Source organism: Amphiura filiformis, chromosome 12 (assembly GCF_039555335.1).
Source record: "Amphiura filiformis chromosome 12, Afil_fr2py, whole genome shotgun sequence".
Classification (NCBI taxonomy): Eukaryota; Metazoa; Echinodermata; class Ophiuroidea; order Amphilepidida; family Amphiuridae; genus Amphiura; species Amphiura filiformis.
Window position 1 is genome coordinate 59,332,306 of NC_092639.1, and position 17,897 is coordinate 59,350,202.

Here is a 17,897-nt window from a genome sequence, read left to right on the forward strand (position 1 = left end):
TAAATAGCCACATTTGCAATCCAATACCTTGGTATGCGTGAATTGCATTACGGGCAGGCAAACAACAACAACATGTGCCGTAATTCCCGTTCGTCATGTGCCGTGCAGTGCGTGCGTGATTGCATTGACAATCAAGTTGCAATTATTGCAATTATAGCAAAAGAAGTCCCATCCCACATCCATTGTACCCACAAATTAATGACACTTAATCGGTAATGACACTTAATCGGCCACCGGTAAAGCCCATTCCCTAAATAAAGTTATTTTATAAAGTTATCATTGTTAAATATTGAGGTCGTCCTCATCAGCAAATGTTATAATATGGCTTTAAATAAAAGGCTATGACTGTAGGCTCTGGTGATGATAGTCTGTAAAAACAGTACGTTTGTGATAAGAGTTGGTCGGACAGTCCTTCCGGTAAACTGTCAACTTGAAAACCACTTATATACTCTGTTCGTCCTGAAGTTGCAAGTTGTATGTGCGAGTAAATGTTTGAAACCACTAGTCTACTCAAATTATTAATATTTCCATTCTATCAATCACAACCATGACAACTATTGTTCATGAAAGTTCATCTTTGTTGGTATAAATCATGATTTTGGTTTAAACTTTTGATCCAAACACAAGGAAATAATTCCTACCTCGGAATTTTCAGATGGTACTCCATCTTTCATCAGCGAGTGAGTGACTGTATCAGGTCGTGATTTTCTTGACCTTTGACCTGATAACAGACTCGTAGACTCCTGAAAGCTTGAACCGGCCCCCGTCTTTGTTGAGAGATGGTTGGTTGGCTTTGATGTGAACTGCTTCTTTGACTCCACGTTGGAACCACCTGCTGTCTCTGTCAAGTATGCGGACTTTATCCAAGTCCACAAAATGTCCCGGAGACTCGATGTGAATGTGGTTCGAGACCTCTGATGCTGTACTACTGGGTCTCCTGTGTTCATTGAAACGTGTTTTCAGAGAGCGTTCAGTTTCGCCAATATAGGCTTCTTTGCACTGTCCAGTACCGGTAACAGTTTTGCCCTGGCAAGGGATGTAATATACCGGACCTGTAATGTCTTTCTTATATGTCTTGTCCTTGGGTGACACGAGGATTTGTCTAAGTGTGCGAGACGGTTGAAGAAAACGCTAACACCGTAGTTGCTAAAAGTCCTTCTAATGGCTTCAGAAGTGCCTTTGATGTAGGGTAGAACTACGTGACCTTTATTTGGGCGTTTATCGCCCACGTCGCTCGTTTTGTGAGTTTTTGGTTCTGTAGCTTTATCGAGAGCCCATTTGGGGTATCCGCATTTCACTAAAGCATTGTTCACATGTGCTTTCTCGTCTACGCGATCCTGGAGGTTAGTGACCACGGTGTCGGCCCTATGGTACAAAGTTCGGATGACTCCAAGTTTGTGATCAATGGGGTGATTAGACGAGAAATTGAGATATTGATCGGTGTTTGTGCTTTTGCGGTAAATGATAACTTTGATGGATCTGTCAGGTTGGATTACGGTGAGAGTGTCTAGAAAAGCAAGAGAGTCGTTTTCCTCTCCTTCGGTGGTGAATTTGATATCCTTGTCCAGCGAATTTAGATGGTCGGTAAATTCTTGCGAGTGACACTTCTTAAGTTTGCAGTGGGTGTCAACTACATAGCGAAACCACCACAGAGGGGGGTGGGGTGCTGTCGCAATAGCTCTCTGTTCAAGGTCTTCCATGTAAATGTCGCACAGTATCGGAGAAAGCGGAAGGCCCATGGCCGCACCGTGTAACTGTTCATAATAGTCTCCATTGTAAATAAAATACTGTTTCAGACAGGTTTCACAGAGTCTAACTATCTGGTCAGGTGTTAATTCAGTTCTATCACCGAGAGCGCTATCCTGTTCTAGGCGAGAACGTACAATCCGAAGTGCTTTGTCCACATTGACAGATGTAAATAAGGCACTGACGTCATACGATCTCAACTCCTCATCCTCCTCTACTCTTTGATCTTGGATAAGTTCAACAAATTGCTGCGAGTTGGAAATATGATGTTTGGTTTTTCCGACAAGAGGTGACAAAATGTCCGCGACTAATTTGGAACAGTTATAAGTGATGGAGCCAATGCAGCTGACAATTGGGCGCAATGGAGTGTTCAATTTCATGTGCACCTTGGGTAGTACATAAAACTTAGGGGAATTTTCAGCAGTTGAGTACAACTTCCGATACTCGACCCTGTTTATGGCACCTTCATTTTCAATGTCCTGCAGTACCGACACAAGATTTTTCTTGTATCTGGAGGTAGGATCACGTTTTCCTAACTTTTTGTATATGTTGGTATCCCCAAGTAAAGCTTCACACTTTTGATGATATTCAGTGGTGTCCAAAACCACACATAAACGGCCTTTATCGGCAGGTAAAATACGAATGGATTGATCTTTTCTTAGGTCTTGAAGCGCTTTCCTTTCGTCTTTGCTAATGTTCGAATCAATTTTCTTGGGCTTACTTACGAGATTCACAACTTTGGAACGAAATTCATTCGCTTGAGTCTCGGGTAAATTCCGACATGCAGACTCTGTAGCTGTAATAAATTCCACTATCGGAACTTCATCCTCAGTGACAGCGAAGTTCAAACCGCGAGCAAGAACATGCAATTCTGGATCACTCAGAATACGTTGAGAACAGTTCTTAACCCATTTGGAGATGCAATCCGCGGCAATATTGTTGTTAAATTTGCGTTTATCCTGTTGTTCTTTCTTTTCCACGAGACGAGTAAATTTACGCTGTTGGCGTTGTTTACATGTATCGTGCTCTTTGACCTCTGATTTCGTCACACGTTTTCTTCAAACCGACTCGCACACTTAGACAAATCCTCGTGTCACCCAAGGACAAGACAGATAAGAAAGACATTACAGGTCCGGTATATTACATCCCTTGCCAAATAAAGGTCACGTAGTTCTACCCTACATCAAAGGCACTTCTGAAGCCATTAGAAGGACTTTTAGCAACTACGGTGTTAGCGTTTTCTTCAAACCGACTCGCACACTTAGACAAATCCTCGTGTCACCCAAGGACAAGACAGATAAGAAAGACATTACAGGTCCGGTATATTACATCCCTTGCCAAATAAAGGTCACGTAGTTCTACCCTACATCAAAGGCACTTCTGAAGCCATTAGAAGGGCTTTTAGCAACTACGGTGTTAGCGTTTTCTTCAAACCGACTCGCACACTTAGACAAATCCTCGTGTCACCCAAGGACAAGACAGATAAGAAAGACATTACAGGTCCGGTATATTACATCCCTTGCCAGGGCAAAACTGTTACCGGTACTGGACAGTGCAAAGAAGCCTATATTGGCGAAACTGAACGCTCTCTGAAAACACGTTTCAAATTAATGAACACAGGAGACCCAGTAATACAGCATCAGAGGTCTCGAACCATATCCACATCGAGTCTCCGGGACATTTTGTGGACTTGGATAAAGTCCGCATACTTGACAGAGACAGCAGGTGGTTCCAACGTGGAGTCAAAGAAGCAGTTCACATCAAAGCCAACCAACCATCTCTCAACAAAGACGGGGGCCGGTTCAAGCTTTCAGGAGTCTACAAGTCTGTTATCAGGTCAAAGGTCAAGAAAATCACGACCTGATACAGTCACTCACTCGCTGATGAAAGATGGAGTACCATCTGAAAATTCCGAGGTAGGAATTATTTCCTTGTGTTTGGATCAAAAGTTTAAATCAAAATCATGACAACTATTATTTGGTTATTTGAACGCATAGTAAAATGCTCTTAAAACTGTTCACTCACGATTTCATCACCGACAACGGACATATTTTATAAAGGTAAAAAATAAACACACAAGAAAAAATTAAATATCAACGATCGCAGAAAATCAAGAAATACAGGACACTGCTTGCGATTTGATAATGCGGATATACGTTGAAATTCAGACGAATCCAACAACAACAGACTGATTTTCAAGCGAAATTTTAGGCGCAAGCCGTAAGCCAAATTGGAAAAGCGAAAAATATGTCACGGTGTACTAGGAGACAAGAGTAAAAATGATAGAATTACCTAAACTGTTACTGATTACTGCAACCTTATGACCTTATTTATTTCAATGGCGAGTGAAAAATCATTGGTGACCACTTTCCTGTGAAATGAGGTAATGTGTGGTTTGAACGTGATGCTTAATTCTTTGTGATTCATTTAATAGCATTTGATACAATTTAATTCATTCCATCCACACTCAAATATTCGTCTAATATGTGACGCGATCAAGCAAAATCAGTCGGAACTCGGCAATCCTAGTTTTGAGATATGGGCCAAATAAAGGGGTTGAAAAATTAAAATTGACTTGTTTTTGCAAATAAAGTTTTGATAAAATTCCGAATTTTTCACCCCATCCAAGTTCGAAAATTGTCAAATTTCTTAGCAATATCTTAAACCATTATTGTATCGTTGCTAAGTTGACTATGTATAACATGTATTTTAGGTGTGCTAAAATGATTTGATTTTCTTCGTTTCTTTCTTTTTAATATACCGGTGTTCAAATTGTTGTAACTTTGTAATCAAATGTCCTATTGACAAGGGGTTTCACTAATGTCGAGCTTTGACTGCACTAAAATGAAAATGTAAGAATCCCAAAATTGAACTGTGTCTACTTCAGACTGACGTTGCTTGACCGCATCACATATATGTTTTATATTTACATCGGTAAATTGATCTACAACATGTAATGATTTCTGCCATAGGCTTCAACATATAAAGTACAAGTTTTGAAGCTTTTTGAGATACTTTAATGCATTTTTAATGCTGATTCCAAATATGATCATGGCAATGTACAATTCTGAAATCGAATTGTTAATTAAAGTTTGGAACTTGTCATCTGCAGTCAACACCCATGGAGAGAGTTAAATTACCGATGGTTTATAATCACAGTCTACCAATGACGCATCAATACAACACGGTTGCATTAACTCTTTGGGGCAGGCTGGATCAAACGCCAGATCTCCGCAGTCACCACCGGTCAGTGTGATGTGACTAATACATAAGTAGTAATGATGGCAATTAGTTGGCTTGGCGTAAATTCCGTCTTCTAAGGTATCGCAGAAATGCATGGCCGGCTCCTTGGTTGTGGCAATTATTATACCCTTTGTTGTAGGGGAAGGTGTTGCAGCCATTGTTGTTGTTGTAGCCACTGTTGTTGTTGTTTTCTTGTTTGGGAACATCGGTGTTGCTGTAGAGAAGAGAAGAATATGATTACAAATTACAGATTTATATCAATAACATCATCAGTTGGGGTGGTGCGGTAGTTGCGGTCACCCCCCCCCCCCCCGCACACGTCGACACCCACCACCCCTTCAGAAAGTCCACTGAAAAGTTCACTTTTCAACTAAGAAAGGGACAAATTTTTCAGTTTCAATTTTTCAAAATAATCCCGGCAAAAAGTCTAATTTTAAAGGGCTGAAGTCCACTTTCTAGTGAACGTTAACACCACTTGCAGCTACTTGCACCCACATCTCATATGCACAGTTTATCCCTTACATGCCCTGTGTCTTGAATAGCTTTTGTAACCCACCAACCCTCGTTTGTGTGCCTTTATCTAATCCTGTTACCCATATTAATGACTTTTTTGCACATTTAATCCTGAGTGAGACTGCTCAGTGTAGGAATTTGTTAGCCTTTTTTAGTAAACATGTTTGCAATTGGCTAACAACCATAACATACGAGGGGGTATCAAAAAGTTTTAGAAATCGCCCAGAAGTGAAAGAGCTATATCAATGAAATTTTGTCAGTGTAATCACTGGTCCTTATGCACATTATGGTCCAAAAATTGTCTCATAAGAATGTTTACTTTTTTTACAGGTGGCACTACATGCCAATAACCTGCTGCCCCGGTTACTGCGCATAAACTGCAAGATTGAGAAAATTGAGGCAAGCAGCATTATTAAGATCCTGCTTTTGAAGGGTTGCAGTGCCTAGAAAATTGATGATGAAATGAAAGTTATCTTCGGTGGTGATTGTGATATGTCACTGTCGCTTTTTGGAAAAGGAATTTTTATTTCATCACAGATTTTCTGGGCACTGTAACCCTTAAAATGGAACGTAATCATGCTGCATGCCTCAATTTTCTCCATTTTGCTGGTTATGCGGTTACATAGGCAGGTACTGACATCAAGCTCCTGTAAAAAAAAGTAAACATACTTATGAGACCATTGATATAGCTCTTTCACTTTTGATACCCCCTCGTATATGTATGTGATGCGATCAAGCAAAACTAGTCGGAACTCGGAAATATTGATTTTGAGATATAGCCAAGTAAAGGAAATATTTCCTTTTGTTTCCTCTTGTTTTGGAAACGCTTTTTAAATTAAAATTGCTCATATCTTTGGAACTGGTTGTTCAATTTCAATTTAGTTTTCTTTAAAATGCAGCTTTGCAAATGCTTTTTACTATCATTATAAGAAATTAAAAATCTAATATTTCCGAGTTCCGACTGATTTTGCTTGATCGCATCACATATGCCGACAATACACATAACTGATTGGTCAGTATAATTAGCTATAATTTATTTACTTAGTGATTAGGCATATCTGTATAGAAACCTATTCAGCAAGCTGCAATAGGCGATTTACTTCAGAAAATCACTACACTGCACAAAATTAAGTCCATTCTCTATAGTCAATTGAACACTGTTAGTTAATTTACTGTTTATTGGCTCTGGTAATAACCAAGCAATGTGTGTATAAACATATCCAATGTATATTTTCTGTTACAAAATAATAAAATTGGTGTTCATAAAGCTATTATGAGACACATATCGCTGACAAAATGTAGCAAGACCATAATGTATTTAATTTAACTAATTGTTTACTTTAGTGATAAGGCATCTAGCATCTGTATAGAAAATTATTCAACAAACTAATTTGACATTAGTGTTCCTGAAACACATTAGGCGATTTGCTTCCAAATAAAACTTCTTTTAAAAAGGAATGGGGCGTCCAACGGGAAATAACATTTGATGCACGATGGGCTGATGCATTTTCATGTAATTTTCTTCGTATAATGAATTTGTTTCCTGTAGGTGGCTTAAAAACCTAAATGCAAAATGAGGTTTTCCAGAGTCAAGATGCAAGTATCATTTACACCTCAAATCACTTATTTATTGTCAAATCAGAGCAGAGTAGGTTAGTATATGAATATTGAAAGCTAGACCAAAGTAGCTCAAAGTACTATACACCTGTTCCGTGAACTTTGTCTTCTTAAAGACAAATTCTTGTCTACAAGGTAATAATAATTTGAAAATGCAAAATTTCACTTTGAAAACGCTTTTGGCTGCAGGAGAATGAGCGCATGCATCTGATGGTTTCACAAACATGGTAAGAAACAACGGTGTTTTCAGTTGTATTTTTAAAGTATCATAGATAAGTTGAGTAAAAACACAACATGTGCTTGGACTGTGGAAGGGCTATCACTCATCAGGTAACTCGCATTTCGTCCAACATAGAATAGTGTTTTGAAGATACGAGATGTCATCAGGGCAGATAATACTGTTTTAGATAAAGAGGGACATTTTGAGCAGATTTTACAAATGTACCCCCTGTGTACATTTTTTTAATAAGTCAAGTACTGACCGTGATTTATGATATTAAATACTCTGTACTTTCAAAAACCAGAGAGTTGACAGAAATTCCAAAAATTGTCATTATCAGGTCACAGGCACTTGATCGATATTTTACGCGACACGGGGTATGGGGTATTCATAGAATCAAATCGGAATAAATTCGGAAGACTTCACCCCAGTACCAATTCGTCCGCAAAAATACATCAAATAGGCCCCCTAATATCAAACTATAGATGGCGCTATAATGATATAAAACAAAAAACAAAAATAAAGAAATACATAAGGGGCGAAATGAATAAGAAAACATGACCTATCTGATTGGCTAGAAATCGATCGCTAGATCACTCAGTGGTAAAGTACAAACTCAAAATGTATTCGATTCTATTGAAATCAATATTCTATTATTGACACGGTTAAAGAAAGTTTACATATGCATTGTGTTATAGACTTGTGATTTATTATTCTATACAAGCACCTGAATCTTAACTGAATGGGCTAAATGTGTTCCTTTATATGATTGAAATTCTCAAAATTAAATATATCACAATTTTGATGAACGATTTAAAAATCGGTACGGATAAAACGCAGTAAAATATATCCACAGCAAACAGCAATCGCCGCTAATTCATGTATTGCATTTCAAGTTAGTGTATTGGAAACAAAACCTGGATTTTACCTGACAACAAATCAAATTTTCTTGTAATAGCAACATCATATGGGGTACTAGAGCATGCGCAAATCGTAATAATGTGTAGAATAGAAACTCTGTGGTATCTCATATGATAGTCATATGGTGTAAATTGGTGTAAATTGTATGCTTAGCCAAAATCGCCATGCGTAGCTGTTGAAAAACGAGAGGATTCGCCGTACTATCACGGCAATTTTTGACACGAAGGTATAGGGATGATGACGCTGTGCAACGTATGAGCTTGCTAATTATGCTAATTATTCACATTTACGCTGAAATTGTTCACGTTTTCTCACATAGATGCATAAAGGGGCGATATTTGACATTGTATGTATGTTTGTAGAGAATCCATATCCTAAACCGATAGGGCTCCCCCCCCCCCGTTAAAGCCTTACTGTACGATCTTTATTCAGAATTTACCTTTATTTTTGTTTTCAAACCCGATTTTGTGGCATATTTGTAATACTTACACATGTTCTACCTTAAAGCTATGAGCAAACTGTCAAATTCGCATTATTTGTAGTAAAACAGGATGATTTTCTGTTGGTCCGACACAAAATCATAATTTTTTAGATTATGATTTTATGTCGACCGCGATCGCAAACCGTAGTCTCCTACAAAACTAGTTTGGTTACGCTCCTTCCACATGTGGAGGGATCGTAACCAAACTGGCCGCGTAGGAGACTAACTCTGAGGCCGCACTCGCTGTCCTAATCCAAGTAGTGCGAGATGTTTCGAGTGATAGAGGTGAAGTTTATGATGTTGTTTCTTTGCAAATTCCCAATGTTTTTCGCGTCCAAATGTATTGGGAACTTTCATAATGATTGCATATTATCATTTTGGAAGAAAAAAAGAAAAATCTAAAAATTAAAAAAGATCGTACATTAAGGCTTTAAGACGAGATATTATTACTTATGGTGTAATAACTATTAACTAAATTAAACATGATACGGAATACGTATAACAGTACATTATCAAACTGATTTTCCTGATGGGGGGCTTGCGACCCCTCCCCCTACTCAAAAAAAAAAAGAAAACTTAATATTCGCACACATTCGGTAAACACCTTTATTTTGGTGGCGAGTTGGCGCAGCGGTAGTTCCCTTGCCTTGCACCACTGAGGTCCCGGGTTCAAGCCCCGGCGCGGCCCAAGGACGCATGTGCACTTGGTTTATCCCGATTCCATGCTCGCTCTCGCAGGTTTTCTCCTGGATCTCCGGTTTCCTCCCGTATCGCAAAAATCGGTGCTTAGTTGTTTGGTTATCAAAAACTTCCTTCACCCAATGGAATTTGGGGAGCTGCACAGATAATTGGTGGATGTTACAATCTAAATGCGGATAGGTGTGCGCCGTTTGGCATCAACTGGCCTAGTTGATGCGATCTGATTGTTATGATTCACCATTGCAGCGAAATTACAGCGATTTGAGTCCTATAAGATCTGGAGAAAGGCGCTTTATAAATCCAACATTTTATTTATCTATTTTACAAAATATTGCACGAAATTAACCCAATGTGTTTCAACTTTCTTCTTCAAATAGTACAAACCCGAACAAATTTGCGCGCACTACGCACGCAAGTATCCCGGTAAAAATTGGGCTGAACCCATTCTCACTGGGCATTTTGTTTGCCTGGCACACCATCAATTTAATGGGACATTATCTTCTTACCCGAGACAGACACAATGACGACCAGTACGATAAGTGTGGTAAAGCGACACATTTTCACTCGATAGCCTGTTCCTTGTGATTAAGTCCTGAAAAACAGTATTACAGATACTTTAACAATAATTTACATAATTTACATAATACCCCTAAGAAAGAAATAATATCAGTAATATCAGTAAGCAAATTCTATGCATAGGTATATTTCATCGGTCGCAACACATAGTGGCGTAGGGTGATTTTGGTAATTTTTATGAAATTTGGCAGTTTTAAATATCAAATTCGTCAAGTACACCAAGTAAGAAACCTTAACTCTACTTAATTAATTAACTATTTTAATTAATTAATCGACCTACGGTATGTTAATAATTCCGTAAGAATCCGATATCTTCCGTTTCACATTATGTGACCATCCAGCAAAACTGAGCCAATCATCATTTTTGAGATATTCAACCAAAATATTCTGCTTGAAATTAGCTTTAAAATGATGTATATCATGTCTATAGTACTTGACATTTAAGTAGTGAAAAATCAATAAAACAGTCAATAAATCCTTTGTTTCCTATTGTTTATTGTTAAGTTCAATGGAGCATATCTCAATACTGGCACTGGCGACATCCGGGCTCAGTTGTGGTGGATGGTCACATATGTGACACGACGAAAACTGATTTGGTGACATTTATGCACAGAATCAGCATAATAGGCGAATTTGGCGTATGCTTCAGACACGGGCCGAGAACCTTTTCGCATAACACAATGCATAATGACAGCTGATGTGGCGTAAGGTATAAAAGACATTCAAAGGCTGATATGCTCCGTTTTACATAGTGGCGTGCGTGCGACCTAAGCTTCAAAATGGGCCGCAATCCCCGAATCTTCTGTTTTACACAGTGACGTGTAAGTTTAGAGCTAGATATATCCTATAATAGTTGTGCCTTTTTAAATATTAAAGTTACAATTTAATAGTTTAAGCCTTAAACTTCAAACAGAATCGGTCCACTTAAGTAATAGATAATAGTGCAGTGGAGGAGTACTAATTCTGTTATTAGTAGCATATTTTTCAAACGCGTTTTTCTCAGAAACGTATTTTGCATCTGTCCTTGACGTATGCCATTATGTGTTGCGACCGACGATTTGATTGTAGAAACAATTAATAAATCAATTTGGTCGTAGAAATAAATTTTGATTAGGATAATCCTGTTTTTGAGTTGATTGGAAAAAGAATTCGACATTCATATTAACTCTTCGACTGCTTGCTACAAATTTTCATTATCGTATATTGTCCTGACCAGCATAGAAAATGCATTAAAATGAGTACAAACAAGCCCAGTATTGGTTCAGTGATTCTTGTGATAGCTAACTAGAGAAAATACAGTAAGCAAAATAATTAAGGTAGCAGTTGTGTTTACCCATGTATATCCTAAATAAAGACAAATGTGTAAAAATTAAAACATGGAGCCGATGCCTGTACACTTTAGCTCTGATTTAAGACCTTATTTGTGGAAATTGGTTGAGAATTAAAAAAACGGTAGTCCAAAACCTGATGAAAATACGAAATAAAAAGTTGCACTTTTGCGTTCAAATCAATGAAAGCACGACGCTAGTTTTTCGTGCTAATCAATGAAAGCACAGCACTAGTTTTCTTGTTCGCGATCGCTATGTGTACAAATCAATAGGGCATGCAATTGAGCAATCTGCAACTTTTAAATTTGCATCTTCCTTGGGTTTTTGGGTCATCGTGCCTTTATTTCTTGAACAATTTCAACAAACGAGGTCTCAAATTCGAGCTAAAAGATGCAGCTATTGGCTGTTGGTTTCAATTATGACATATCTGCCTTTGTTTAGGATATACAGGGGTGAACGTAACTGGTACCTTAATTTTTTTGGCTTACTGTATATCAAGTCTGTGTTTAGGACGCAAGGAAACATTAATCGTATTCATTCAATATTGTGTGAAAACACAAGCCGGACGTGCAAAAACAAGAGCTTTTGGATTGATACTTTAAATATGGATCAGGATAATACAAATTGGAATGAAGTTCATATATATAAATAATAATTTTTCTTGCAGTATTGAAACTGAACTTAGGGCTTTTTATTTTAAGAAGTTTCACAAAGCAATTTGCACAAACAAGTTCCTTCATAAAATTGGTAGACTTGATTTGTTTTTGGTGGTTTATGTAATAACTCTGATTACCATAAAATGAAATGCTTGTGGAACAATCTCACCCAATTGATTGAAAGTGAAACTGGTGATAATATTACAACTTTGTAACTATCAAAAATAATGTTAAAGATTAATATTCATGACTCTGATAAAAAAATTTTTTAAATTTATAAATCTAATGATATGTCCTGAAAGCGTATGTAGCTGGGAGGAAAAAGGTTAAGGTAAAGGTTTTGGCCTTTCGGGTTGGATATTCATGAGGTTTCATAAAAGACCTAAAAACAATCTTCAATCTTTTTCATTCCATTGATGGTAATAATATTAGTAAAACAGTGCCTGTATAGCATTAAACTCATGTGGGACCATCAACATTAATTTGACGACCAAATGCCTCAGCACAGACGAAGGTCACAGTATCTGAGCTATAATACGAGCTTGCATTATGGTTACCATCTGACCACGCACTGCCTCCACATGGCTCCATAAAAACCAGTTTATGTGGTCGCCTCAGTAGACTAGCTCAGTGAGAACTCCAGTTGTAAAGTGAAAATGAAATATTTGATTAAGGCATAGACAACGTATAATGTTTTAGTAGACCCACTCTAAAGCATTACCATGTTAGAAGTTGTGATATCTAATAGGTAAAGCAGTAAATGATATATAAAGTATATCGTCAACACGGAAACATCACTTACCTGGGCTTCAATGACACTTTTCTGTCGGTACTAGTCGAATGGTGCTGATCGTTTTATCTTCTCCCATTTTATGCAATTTAGTCTGATACACGCCCACGTTCGTCAGCCCTAATATTATCAATTTGACCAATATCAGTCATTCTTATCTTGTTGTTTTGGCATGTTTGGTGAGAAACTACCACTTGTTTCATAAAAGTACGCATGTAAAATTTAAATAAAATAATATTAATAATTTTAAAAAGGTAAAGAAACTTTCCGGTTCTCCTCCAAAATTCACACTACTTTTAATGCTGATTTAGCACCTGAAGCGCACAACACATACGGACAGAAACAAAACCATCATTGCGCCCTCTTTTTCTCGTAATTTTGAAAAGTCGATCAAATGTCTTTTGGATTGTTACGAAACCTTTAATCATTAGCTTTAATAAGCCAAAAGAATTATTTCAATCGGCTCACAACTTTTGAAAATGTGCCCTTTTAAAAATTGTACCCGTTTTTCACTCTGTCCATGGATAACAAACAGAGTTGGGATGGGTCATACTGTGGAGTGGCCTGCACGATCACCAGACCTCACATTACTTGATTTCTTCCTTTGGGGCAAAGTCCAAAGCCACGTCTATGAGCGAGGACCATCAGCTAGCTTCCAAGATCTTTGCAAATGTCTGCGGCATTCGCAAGTATCCAGCGCACAAGAATAGCACGCAACGCAATTTATGCTGTGATGACCATGGGTATGATGGATGAGACCTGTATTCAACAGGGAGTCAACCAGGTAGAGGACAGAGCGGCACAGTAAATTCACTTCAGAAAAACCAAAGACACACCAAATAGGCCATTTTAGGGCTACCTTTTATCCCAAAAAGAGAAATGACTTATGTTGTAAATAAAAAGGACGCAAGAAACAACAAAGTAAGAAAAAGAAACATAATAAACCAAAAAAAGGCATAAATAACCAAGCACATCCATTTTACCCACAAATTACTGACACAAAATCCAAAGCCCAAAAGCCCACCGGTAAATCACATTCCCTTAATTTCAAAAGATCACAGCGTGAAAAACCAAAACATATGCAAAATATATACAAGAAACAATTGAAAAACAAAAGAAAAACGAAGCAAGCAAAATTCTGTTTGCGGAAACAGGTGGGTTTTGAGGCCTTTTTTAAAGGCAGAGACTGTTTCAGCACTTCGCACAGATGATGGTTAATTGTTCCAGATCAGAGGTGCATTGTAGGTAAATGCCTTGTCGGCAGCGGATTTAAAAGTCCAAATGCGTATGATCGGCACATTCAAACGAGTGCGATCTGAGGCGGATCTATAAGTTATTTTATAAAGTGGCCATTGAGGAATGTTTGATATTCATACATGGCACATGTACTCCTTTTCAATCTTTGAAGTAGCCAAACCTCTTCCATGGACAGAGTGAAAGATACCTTCAAAAGTTGTGAGCCGATTGAAATATTTTTTCGGTTTACTAATGCTAACGATTACAGGTTTCTTTACATATACTTTTCTGAAATAGGAGAATAAGAGGGTTCTGGGTTTTTTTGGACACCATGTATGTGTGAGTAATGGCACATGTGTGTGATGGGCGGGTGTGGGGTGTGCGTGTGAAATTGCCGTACATGATACACCTCCCACACACACCCCTACACAGCATGCATATTTGCATAATATTTGCAAGACTCGCGTACTTCAATCGCTTTAATTACCCATCAAAATTAATGAAAACTGTGGTTTAACATCGCCTCCATCTATATTACACGTTATTAGTTAGGTCGTGGGGGAAATCTTGCCCCGTGAAACAAGATTTAGGTTAACAATGGTTAAAACAATGACTTTAATGTGACTAATGAGGATATCGATAACATACCTAAAGCAAGCATGATCAGAACCATCATTTCGTTAATATGGAAAAACAAAATACAAAACGTTGGCAATAGCATACTGTGTTTATCCTATACAACCAGCTTCAATTAGCAACATAAAAATGGCAATGATACTTTAGCTACAGCTTTAAGTTGGCCGGGTCTTTGAATCAGAGTAACAAGCAACATAAGCATCTTCCTTGCGTTGGTTGTTCTTAATTGGTGAATTGGTGAAACTTGTCATCATTAGGGCTCCAGTTCATTACAGAAAATATAAGCAAGCGTTGTTGGGTAGACATGTATTCAAATCCTATGAAGCAAGAACAGGGACTAAGTAAATCAGCTGCCAGAAAATATCCAGTTCTTTTTTCCTATGCTCAGCCTTATCACTTAGTAAACAATTGTACTAACCTTGCTAACCAATCAGTAAGCGTATTATATAATCATGTGATGGTTAGAGCCAATTGTAAACATGCTTTAAAAATCCTGGCTGCCACTATCTCAGTGCAAGATTAGATGGGTTAAATAGTCCTTGTCATGTGGGGCAGGATTAGATAAAGAAGGTATGAGATATTGGAAATTATTTCCTAGCCTCTTAATCTCAGAGTTGATGGGCTACAATAGCTATTCAAGACACAAAGCACAGTGTCATCGACCCTATATCTTCATGGCATAAATCGCCATGGTAGGTTGAATCCACAACCACGATTGGCCATTTGGTTCAGACCTTTGAAGCTCTTTGAGACGAATAATTAGTCGAGGGACATGACTAAGGCTACTCACAATAGCCGGGTAATTGATCTTGGTTGTGCGTGAATAAGCTTGTATACCCCATTGAGGTCAATGGTCATCAACTTTTATACTGCCTAGTAGTGAGTGCAGCTGTACTACACGATGTAGTCCATACAGGACCAACGCAATATAAAATTAGAGTTTTGGTCCGATTTTGAGTTCAAAGCGCACGGCCAATTTTCAAAGCGCATTCTAGCGACCATCATATCTGTTCAACACGTATTTTCAAGTGTATGAGACCACATCTAGTTTCTTGAGAAAAATTCATTTACGGGAGATATTCATCATTTTCTAACCAGGTATCCGAAGATTTTCGTCTGATATCAAAATCGTGCATAGCAATTCACGTGTATCGATCCCGTGTATTCATTTTAGTGTCTCTGCTGCACCAAATAATTATTAGCCAGGCGGTGTCGGTGTGCAAAGTATAAGGGATAAACTGTACATATAAGATATGGGTTCAAGTGGAATCATAGTTCACTCCGTGAACAAAAACGATAATATATCAACGATTAGAGTAAGAAAAGGCGATATATACTTAGTTATCTATCCAGTTATCCAACAACATATGGAATTCAGCATAAATTTCGATGACCCATACAATCTGATATGACCAAAGATAATCATGTCGTTTAGCTATAATTTTACTCATTATCACTTACTTTGTTTTTAACTTGGTGGAAGACAAAACTTACAGAACTGCTGATTGCTTAAGGTATATTGCTGATAGCAACAGGCAAAACTGATGTATGCTGGCAACGAAACGGGCTCAAATTGGCCGTCGCCCTTTGAGCCCTTTTCATTCCCAGCATAAACCCGGGTGCATACATCATGTTTGCCTAATGATTGCTTTCAGCAATATACCTTATTATTTGAATTTCTTGGCAGATTCCCTCTGAAAATATGAATATGCCAAGAAGCTGTCAAATATAAAAAGCCTGAAGGTTAAATATGACCTTGAGATTTTAGATAGCTCATACATATCGCACACAAAAGTCTCGTCATGGGTATAAGGTGCATTATTGACCAGATTGTGGCCCAATTGTAACACACTGTGTTTTCTACTTCACATTGAAGTCCATCACCCAAACACAGTCTTATTCCAAGTTTTGAAATATTGATTCACGGTTGCATCAGTCACCGACAACACACATATTTATAAAGGTAGAAAAAGAAACACAGAAGGAAAAATGAAATATCACCGATCGCAGAAAATCAAGGAATTCAGGACGCTACTTGCGATTAATTGATAATACGGATATACGTTGAAATTCGGATGAATCCAGCAACGACAAACTTAGCCTCGGCATCGGTTGGAGGCGTCTGGGCTCTGGGATTGTTTTTTTTTTTTTTTCCTTTTTTTTTTTTTTTTTTTTTTTTTTTGCTTCTCGATTTATTTTTTATTCATTTGTCTTCATATCCTGTCCACCCACCTCTGATCTGTACATGATAATATCAGAGATTACTACCTCTCTTCGTTGTCATGGTTCTGAGAAAATAACCAGAGAAAATTGCTGATTCCAACCAGTTTTGTATGTCTTACTCACAACACCGTAATGTTCTCAGTGTATTGTACGCTCCTTCTAATTCTTTCTTGCTGCCCTACAGGAAACAAAAAAAAAGGAAAAGAAAAACACCATCCCAGAGCCCAGACGCCTCGAACCGAGGCTACGACAAACTCAACTGGTTTTCAGACGAAATGTTTGGCGCAGGCCGTAAGCCAAATTGAAAATCGAAAAATAGGTCACGGTGTGCTCGTCACGGTAGCCAGAGGCAAGATTAGAAACCACGGTAAAATGACCTTACTCTGTCACTAATTGATGCAAGCTTATAACAGACATGAGCCAAAAACACATTTATTAGAAACGTACAGTAGTTGAATAAGTCCAATAGTCGATCGATCTTGGGCCAAGGGAGAGAGTATGTTACACAATTTGAATAAAAGTAAACTCATATAATATGTTTGAAACCCGGGGGGGCACTCAACTTTGGAAGTGACGGGTATGTGCCTCCCGGAGTCGTGAAGTAGGGGCCTATCGGGTACAAAGCGTTATTTTAAAAAAGGGGGTCATTGGGTACAAACAAAATAAAAAAGGGGGTCATTGGGTACAATATTTTGAAAAAAGGGGGTCATCGAGTATAAGATTTTTTTAAAGGGTCATCGGGTAGAAACTTTTGAAAAAATTGTGCAAAATTTTGAAAATTTCGGCATTTTTTGTTGTTGCATATTGATGATGATTTTCTAGAAAAAAGGGGGCGATTGGGTAGCCGCAACCAAAAAAAGGGGGTGATTGGGTAGCCGCAACGAAAAAAAGGGGGTCATCGGGTATGGCTTTTAAAAAAAGGGGGTCATCGGGTATAGTCGACAGGCACATACCGTCACTTCCAAAGTTGAGTGCCCCCCGGTTTGAAACAGTAACGGTGATAAACGGTAAA

The 17,897-nt window shown here is 38.1% G+C and overlaps 1 protein-coding gene across 1 annotated transcript; it reads right to left on the bottom strand.

Annotated features, from left to right (window-relative positions):
• Window positions 1–959: 959 nt before the first annotated feature.
• Window positions 960–9,998, bottom strand: LOC140166959 (uncharacterized). The gene is made up of 3 exons (XM_072190441.1): window positions 9,947–9,998; window positions 4,887–5,203; window positions 960–2,744 (listed from the first exon to the last, which is right to left on the bottom strand). Exons 1-3 carry the CDS (start codon window positions 9,996–9,998, stop codon window positions 960–962), a joined length of 2,154 nt encoding a protein of 717 aa, XP_072046542.1.
• Window positions 9,999–17,897: the final 7,899 nt, after the last annotated feature.